Raw genomic sequence first — 8,693 nt, 5'->3', positions numbered from 1 at the left:
TAAATAAATTTTTATGTTTGACAAACGCAAAAGGACAATTTTATTTTAATTAAAACGATAATCCTTAATAAATAAAACGGTTAACACATACTCAAAGTTAAACATGTATTTAATACTACGAATAGCAAAACGTCTAACAAACATATTATTATAGATCTTATGCATTAAATGAAAAATATATAATTGCATTAAATCTGTTTAGGGATGTTCATTTCGTAATGCAAAATTCATAAATTTTTGAATATCTCCCCCATGTAACGGGGCAGTAACGAGTGGTCTGTGACCCCTCCTCCCTTGGATACCATTCCGTTACCTAAACGTTTTAGGCATCAATTAAATAGCTGCTTCTTTAATTTCCAATAATAATTAAATTTTCAATAAATTCTAAAATCGTTACATAATACAAACATTGACCCTCTTCGGGGGTCCCCCATCCCACAAGATGGTTGAACTTACCCTATTCCCATTATCTTACCCGTTGCATGATTTATAGAGTCCCCGGAATCCCCCTTCTCCCAATCTTTACTGTTTCACTGTTTTAATTCCCCGGTATGTGAATATTTCTTTAATAATTGGCTCAAAAAATGAAAGATTTCAACGTTTCAAGAGGTTTTATTATGTTATTAATATACCTATGCCAAAGACATGAAAAGAAATCCAAAAAGTGATAAAAAAGATGACATTATGTTCGATAAACCGCCGATAAATATTAATACAGAAAATTTCGAACCAGTTCAATGCGCAGCAGGTAATAAATAATGATAGATGTGTAACCCAACCCAACCTAACCTATCCAATCAATTCACGAACTTTTACTACAATAGAACTGAGTGAATGCNGGGATGAAGGATCTCCCAGGAAAATCAATGAAGCGATAATACCGTTTACAATAAATGTATCACAAAAGGTAAATAGAATTTTTGTGCCACTATTAAAAAGAAAATTAGGAATCGGGTGGTTTGTAATAGTTTTTTATAAAATTAAAATTAATAATAATAACTGAAGTAAGTATAAAAATAAGATAAGAGAATACGTTAATGTTTATCTTTTTATGATTTTAAGTGGAATTAAAAAAAAATTAATTTATTGTTTGTGCTGTGATTCTATGACCGATAACACTTTTATGTAAGTAGCCTATGGTTCAGTTTAATACATAGGTACCTATCTAAATAGTACTAGAACTACATTATAGTTCTAGTTTTTAGACATTTTGTTGGAAAATATTTCAAATATCAGATTTACTATTGCAACTAAAGCATCATTTATTTTTCAGCGTTCAGTGTAATTATTTTTCAATTAAGATTTCTGAACTTCCATTATTTAGATACTGGATGATTTGCAATGGCGTTTAGAAAATCATAGACCATTCGTTCCTCCATTAGAAGGAGTTCAACAGCAGTATGGAATAAATACAAATCTTCTTAGTGAAATTGTAGATTTTTGGATGAACGAATACAACTGGCGAGAACGCGAAAAGTTTCTGAACAAGTTGCCGCAATTCAAAACTGAAATACTTGGACGCAATATACATTTCATTCATGCCAAACCGTCATCTTCATTGCCAAAAAATGTACGAGTTTTACCGATATTATTACTTCATGGGTGGCCGGGATCTTTCCGAGAATTTTACCATATAATTCCCATATTAACAAAGCCACAGGGTGAAAAAGACTTTGCATTCGAAGTCGTTGTTCCATCATTACCAGGGTACGGTTTCTCCGATGGAGCATCAAAACCTGGACTTGGACCGGCCCAGATGGCCCAGATATTTAATAAATTGATGTATCGATTGGGTTATAAAAAATATTACATCCAAGGTGGCGACTGGGGTGCTCAAATTATTAGTATTATGGGCACCTTATACCCCGACAGCATACTTGGTGTACATTCCAATTTGTGTAGAATAGTCTATACCGCGCTACCAAGAATACAGTTGCTAATAGGAAGCATTTTTCCTTCTTTAATTGTTGAAGAAGAACATGAAAAATTGGTATATCCATTGTCCGAAACCATTATGTTTCTAATATCAGAATCAGGATATATGCATATTCAAGCCACTAAACCAGATACTGTTGGTACGTTGATATGGAAAACTTATTTAATTTTTCCGTGAATGATAAACAAAATATAGTTAGATCGTTCTCAAAAGGCAAAGTCCGTAAATAAATTTATTGGTCCAATAGAACTGAGCCATTTTATTATCTTATTCCACGTGCCTTTTAGTACAATGATCCGTCTTTTGTTTCTTTCAAGCGCGTCGATTTAGAGAATTCATTGTCGTAAACAAAATAAATATCTACAGTACAATTATCAAACAATTGCGTTGATATCATTCACATAGTCTATATGAAGTAATCCAAAAACCAATGTATACTTGAAATTGTTTTTATTATAGCATTTGTTTGTGGACTTCGCCTTCCGAAATTGACCCAACTCTTTTATAACATTTAACCAGCGTTTAGGTATGCCCCATACGAATAAATCGCACGAAGATTTTTCTTTAAATCCTTCAACAAGATTAACAGCTTAGTTGGTTTATGTTTTTTATTACTCTGACACTAGTTTTGATGCCTTTTTGTTGTTTACTACACAATTTCGTCGATTAATAAGTTGACTAACTGACATAACTAACTAACAATCCAAACCCCTGGGTTTTGAGACTTATTTTACACAAACCCCTAATGTGATGAAAAAGGGGGGTATCCATTATCGATCAAAGCAGAGACCGAACCATTAAATCAGGAAGCTTGAAATTTTACACAAAGCTTCTTACGCAACGGTATCATTAACTATAAAATAATTCGAAATATCGCCCCTAAAGAGGCGAATCGAAAGCTTTAAAGTTTAATATACTATAAAATTATAAAAAATGTACTATTGTTCGCCATAAATTTCGATTAAATTTTATACAAATTGTTCAGTTCAACTTTATTTTTTCAATTTTTGTGTTTTACAGATCTTTTATGAACCAAAAAGAAAAAGTTGAATACCAGACACAGTCTCAATACATTCANAGGCGAATCGAAAGCTTTAAAGTTTAATATACTATAAAATTATAAAAAATGTCAAGGGTTAAGTGCTACGCAGTAAGAGCTTAGGCTATTAATAACACTGTATATTATAGTATGTTTTTATTTTAGGGGTTGGCCTAAATGACTCTCCCGTGGGATTAGCTGCTTATATCATTGAAAAGTTCTCCACGTGGACCAATAAAAGTTGGAGATACAGAGAAGACGGGGGTCTTTTAGAAAAATTTACTTTTACCGACTTACTTGATAATGTTATGATATACTGGGTGACCGGAAGTATCACCACATCGTTTAGAATTTACGCCGAACATTTTAGTCAAGAACAGAAAGCTCTGGGTTTAGACAGGTGGGCATTTAGGTAATCTGTCAGTTATAAGCTCGGAATCTCAATAATTTCACCATATTAGCCTTTATCACATTTTTGAAGCATTACCTAATTACAAGGGGCTACACCATTACAAGACAAAATAAACTTAATTTTACACATAGAAGTGTGTACCTAACATTTACTTATCTGTAATTTATGGTGATAACCCTCAATTTATCTTCAACGCTTAAATAACAATTTCTACAAAATATGTAATCTTTTATTTTTAAGTATTCCAGCCAAAGTACCAACAGCCTGCGCAAAGTTCAAAAACGAATTATTAAGTGTTCCAAATACCCTGATAAGGACAAAATATCCTAATTTGGTTCAATCAAAATACTATACGGAAGGAGGGCATTTTCCTGCCTTCGAAGTACCCCAAATTTTAGCAGATGATATCGCGAACGCAGTTGAGAAATTCGAAGAAATTATTAACAGAAAAGCTAACCAGAACAGAACATAATTTTTTTATAATATGTAATTTTGTAAAATTTTTTTAATGTAGGTACGTATTTATGAAAGATATAATAAATCTTTATTAATATTTTTGACAATTTTTGAAGATTAATAAAACGCCGACTTGGTGTACATAGTATCATAAACTTTTAACAATTGTATCACTGCCACTGGGACCTGGGGCCCTTGCAGAAATTTTAGAAGAACAACCTACGATTACAAAACTTTTTCTTATATGATATTGGAGGGAGTGAGGATAGAGGAAGGAGTTAGCGTGCAGAAAAATGCTTAATTGTACTTGCTAATTGCTTAGATTCCATTAGTATTTTTATATTTATTGATTTCTAAAAATTTTTAATAATACCTTAATAACTTATTATCGTGTAAAATACTTTAAAATTATCATTGACGTTAGGATTGCGATTTAATAAGTATTTAGCGTAATTAGAATCTCATTTACATATTATAAAGAAAGAATTTTTATGTTCATTAATTCTTATGTTAAAATACCTACATGTTTTTCTTACATGTGCGTATATATTGTATAGATATCTTATAACGAATGTTATATTGGCAAAACATAAAAATTTTAACATAAAAATTTCTTGACCACAAGAATCCATCCACATAATAAGACATAAACATTTACGTATTAAATCACAACCACTACTTCGATGATAACTTTGAAATACTTTGCACATTCAATAATAACAGCTTGAAGATTTAATTACAATAAACTTTAGAAATTAATAAATATAAACATACTTATCTAATCGATAAACAAATTAAATTAAGTAATTCACCACCGCTAAATGGTCGCACACGTAGACGTAGATGACTTTACATTTATGAAGAAAATGAAAAAGTAAAATATACCTAAATATTAAAGCGATATTTACAATTTATCCCACTAGCCCGTTGCTTTCGTAAGCAAAAATAATAAAAATTACAATTTGGGCCCGAATTTATAAAAATAAAATCCCAACAGAAATAAATTTACTAGGTATTTTAGTCCATATTACTAACTAAATTGTAATAATTAACAAATTTGAAATAATTTGCGTTGTCATAAAAATTTAGTTTTCTGCGTGAATGCCTTACTTTCTTTCCTTGTTGCATAATACATTATATTCTGTCCTATGTAACTAAAGCTTTCTGAGGCAAACANTTAAATACAATTAATATTAATAGTGGAGATTAATTTTCATCAAGTAAATGTAATTCCAGTGACAATTTCTTAACCTTGAAAATTATCACTAAACAAACAAACAATTTCCATCACTATTGTCCGATAAGTTAATAGAATTAATAATTATTTATATAAATATCTTCATCTACCTACATTAAACATTATACCTTAAAATTATGTATAACATTCAAAAAAACCTAAAAGGCGTTTTGTCACGCAATATGCCATCCTAAGTTGGAAATTTCAGTAATCGTTTTATGTGGAATTTAGGGGATTGTTGTTTACTTTGGTTCAATTCGAGACCTTAACTTCACTCAAAAAAATACTGAAATTCCTATTCTGATCATTAATAAAAGTATTTCATTATTAATCGTACAAGCGGATCATAATAATATATAATAATATTTATATGCTGTTGAAAATTGAAAGTTAAAGATTAAAATAAAATATAACATAAATAAATTAGTTAATATTTTACACCATTTGTGCATATCTATCTACTACAATTTATCAAGAAAATATAATAATCAATCCAAAATGTAAATATAACTGATAAAAACCTTATAACATCACAATCAGTTACTGTTACAAATAGTTTCAATGCATTGAATAACTAAATGTAACACAAATATCATCGGCCTTAAATCTAATAACTTTGTAGTTTTAGTTTTAAAACAGCAAATATGGACGGTTAATTAAAATAACTCGTTAATTTTCAGTTTTTTATTATATTTTTACAATATTTTTTTTAGAATGTTACCGGCACGTTATATATTAGTTTTAAGTGGAATTATTTTCAGTGTGATTATACATTTCACATTAAAATCACTTTTAAGTGACCCAACTACACCACATTTGGAAAACATTTGGTGGGGAGATACTGATAAATCAAAAATACATGACGAAACAATAAAGTCATTTCAAATTAATATTTCAAAACAGGTAAATAATTTTTAAAAGGACAAAATTAAACTAATCGTAAATAAAAAAGCTGAATTCTTATTCACACTATCCATTATCCACTATCTATTGAAACTTATTTTAATATTTTTCCATATTCTCTTAACAAATGTTGCCACCCTTCGAAAAAACTAAAAGTATTGAACAAACAAAATTTGATGGATTTATAAAGTAACCTAAAGTTTTTATAGTACTTTACATTACTACATCTACGAATTCCATCTGTATGAAACCGTAAATAATAGTTACTACAATTTTTATTACGATTATTTCAGATTTTAGACGATTTGGAATTTCGTTTAAAACATCATCGTACTTTCATCCCATCACTGGAAAATGTATCTCAACAATATGGCATAAACAGCAAATTACTTGATGAAATAATCGAATATTGGAAAAACGATTACAAATGGTCGGAAAGGCAAAATTATCTTAACAAATTTCCTCAATTTACAACCCAAATTCAAGGTTTAACTATACATTTCCTTCGTGTTAAGCCCAATATACCAAAATCTAGAGAATTACATGTTTTGCCATTGCTGTTACTTCATGGTTGGCCCGGTTCGGTTAGAGAATTTTATGAAATTATTCCTTTATTGACAACACCCCAAAAGGACAAGAATTTCGTTTTTGACATAATAGCGCCCTCTTTACCTGGTTATGGATTTTCAGAAGCAACACGTAAACCTGGATTAGGAGCAGCCCAGGTTGCAATGATTATGAAAAATCTAATGAACCGTCTGGGGTTTAATAAATTCTACGTTCAAGGGGGAGATTGGGGATCTATAATAGGAACTACCATGTCTATTATGTACCCTAGCAACGTGAGAGGTCTTCATATTAATTTGTGCTTTTCGTCGAAACCTATTTCTCAAATTATTCATTTCTTTGGTTCATTATATCCAAAATTAGTGGTAGAAGATGAATATCAAAATTTGTTATACCCTCTTAGTTCGTTCTTTCATTATTTAATATCAGAAACCGGGTACCTACATTTACAAGCAACTAAGCCAGATACAATTGGTAAGTTAACTATAGAATTTATTGATAAAATAAAGTTATTTGTTTCTAAAAATTTTTAATAATACCTTAATAACTTATTATCGTGTAAAATACTTTAAAATTATCATTGACGTTAGGATTGCGATTTAATAAGTATTTAGCNATGTGGATTGTAACCAAATAACAGTAGACTTCATTTCATAATTTATATTTTCTAAAAATGTAAAATGTATAATCCAATCGGGACTTCTTCGGGATAATGGGTTATTTCAAACGCTCAGACATGTATAATCCACTATGTTTTACTTTTGCTGAATTTATCAACTGATAGGATGAAACAAACTTTATAAATAACATTGATATGTACAAATATAGCAGACGGTAAAGACTAGTAGATAAAATTATTTATTTTTGTTTTACTTCCACTCTATTTCAGACATCTTTACTGTTTTAACTTCGGGGAAGTCCGAACATTCTTCAATTTCCTAAGCATCATTGTATTTTCTTCAAGTTTATGATTTCTTCACATAAATTTACATAAAAATAATCACATATTTCTTATATTTTGAATAATACCTATGCTACTTATTAGGTGTAAGTTTAAATGATTCTCCAGTCGGATTGGCCGCTTATATAATCGAAAAATTTATCACATGGACCAACAAAGAGTGGATAAAGAGAGAAGATGGAGGGTTGAAAGAGAAGTTCTCTTACGCAGACTTACTGGACAATGTAATGATTTATTGGATAACAGGGAGTATAACAACGTCCATGAGATTGTATTCGGAAACATTTAACAAGGATCATACATCGCTACAACTAGACAGGTGAAGATACAACAAAGAGATCTTATTTTATGGGTACCAATTATCAACTTCTAGATCCGAAACTTAACCTAACCTAAATGTCGACTCGTGGATTTTTATCATAAAACCTCTACTCTTCTTAACGCCTGTTTCTGCTTCTAATATGTCTCTAACTAGCCCTTCATACCTGAGGAGGTGTCCTACAAACTTACCTCGCCTATTTCTTACTGACCTCTGTTCTCCTATTCTTTCTAATACCTCTTCATTTCTAACCTTCTCTATCCACTATATCCTCATCATTCGCCTGGAACACCACATTTTAAACGTTTTAACCTTTTCTTCAGACATACACCTTTAACAATCTTAAATCTCAGTAATTAATTAAATAAAATAACAACGTTTTCCACGTTGTAATTTCTGACATATTCAGAACATTGTAAAGTTTTTCCATTGAATGCCTCAGTCAGAAATCGTATTACAACATTATTGTTATTGTTTTCAGGATTTCTGTCAACGTTCCTACTGCTTGTGCCAAATTTAAAAATGAATTGGTTTACAGTCCTGATTTACTATTAAAACAAAAGTACCCCAATCTTATACACTCAGTAACTTATAACGACGGTGGCCATTTTGCGGCATTTGAACTACCACAAATTTTAGCTGAAGATATCTGGACGGCAATTCAGAAAATTGAAGAAAACTACTCTAAAAACAGGGATATCAACAACCAACAATAAAATTATCAGTAATGTTTACTAACTAATGTTGTGTATAAATCAATTTATTATTAATCAAGTACAATAAAATATATTTTGATGAAACTTGAAGAAAGGTCGTCTCTTGAATTAGTAAGTACGTCTTGAGGTCTTAAATAAATTAGTATT

At 30.3% G+C, this 8,693-nt stretch overlaps 2 protein-coding genes across 3 annotated transcripts; both read left to right on the top strand.

The window, feature by feature from the left end:
• The first annotated feature begins 1,033 nt into the window (after window positions 1–1,033).
• LOC108740726 (juvenile hormone epoxide hydrolase 2-like) lies at window positions 1,034–3,895 on the top strand. Its single transcript, XM_025976232.1, has 4 exons — window positions 1,034–1,125; window positions 1,325–2,075; window positions 3,141–3,375; window positions 3,628–3,895. Exons 2-4 carry the CDS (start codon window positions 1,445–1,447, stop codon window positions 3,857–3,859), a joined length of 1,098 nt encoding a protein of 365 aa, XP_025832017.1. The 5' UTR covers window positions 1,034–1,125; window positions 1,325–1,444; the 3' UTR covers window positions 3,860–3,895.
• Window positions 3,896–5,630: 1,735 nt separating this feature from the next.
• Window positions 5,631–8,661, top strand: LOC108740760 (juvenile hormone epoxide hydrolase 2-like). 2 transcript variants are annotated; one of them, XM_018475217.2, is made up of 5 exons: window positions 5,643–5,731; window positions 5,794–5,983; window positions 6,277–7,024; window positions 7,596–7,830; window positions 8,312–8,630. In XM_018475217.2, the coding sequence occupies exons 2-5, from the start codon at window positions 5,795–5,797 to the stop codon at window positions 8,544–8,546; spliced, it is 1,407 nt and encodes a 468-aa protein (XP_018330719.1). In that variant the 5' UTR covers window positions 5,643–5,731; window position 5,794; the 3' UTR covers window positions 8,547–8,630. The 2 variants fall into 2 exon arrangements, with proteins under 2 accessions (XP_018330718.1, XP_018330719.1); XM_018475216.1 differs by having other exon boundaries at window positions 5,631–5,983; window positions 8,312–8,661.
• Window positions 8,662–8,693: the final 32 nt, after the last annotated feature.

This window comes from Agrilus planipennis, unplaced genomic scaffold (assembly GCF_000699045.2).
Source record: "Agrilus planipennis isolate EAB-ADULT unplaced genomic scaffold, Apla_2.0 scaffold228, whole genome shotgun sequence".
Classification (NCBI taxonomy): Eukaryota; Metazoa; Arthropoda; class Insecta; order Coleoptera; family Buprestidae; genus Agrilus; species Agrilus planipennis.
Note: the sequence above shows the minus strand (reverse complement) of the source record. Positions and strands in the feature narration are given on the sequence as shown.

Coding starts and splice junctions, on each gene's coding strand:
- LOC108740726 (XM_025976232.1), top strand. CDS start 1,445: ATGAACGAATACAACTGGCGAGAACGCGAAAAGTTTCTGAACAAGTTG. Junction 2,076..3,140: donor CACTAAACCAGATACTGTTG/GTACGTTGATAT, acceptor TTTTTATTTTAG/GGGTTGGCCTAAATGACTCT. Junction 3,376..3,627: donor AAAGCTCTGGGTTTAGACAG/GTGGGCATTTAG, acceptor TTTATTTTTAAG/TATTCCAGCCAAAGTACCAA.
- LOC108740760 (XM_018475216.1), top strand. CDS start 5,795: ATGTTACCGGCACGTTATATATTAGTTTTAAGTGGAATTATTTTCAGT. Junction 7,025..7,595: donor AACTAAGCCAGATACAATTG/GTAAGTTAACTA, acceptor GCTACTTATTAG/GTGTAAGTTTAAATGATTCT. Junction 7,831..8,311: donor ACATCGCTACAACTAGACAG/GTGAAGATACAA, acceptor TATTGTTTTCAG/GATTTCTGTCAACGTTCCTA.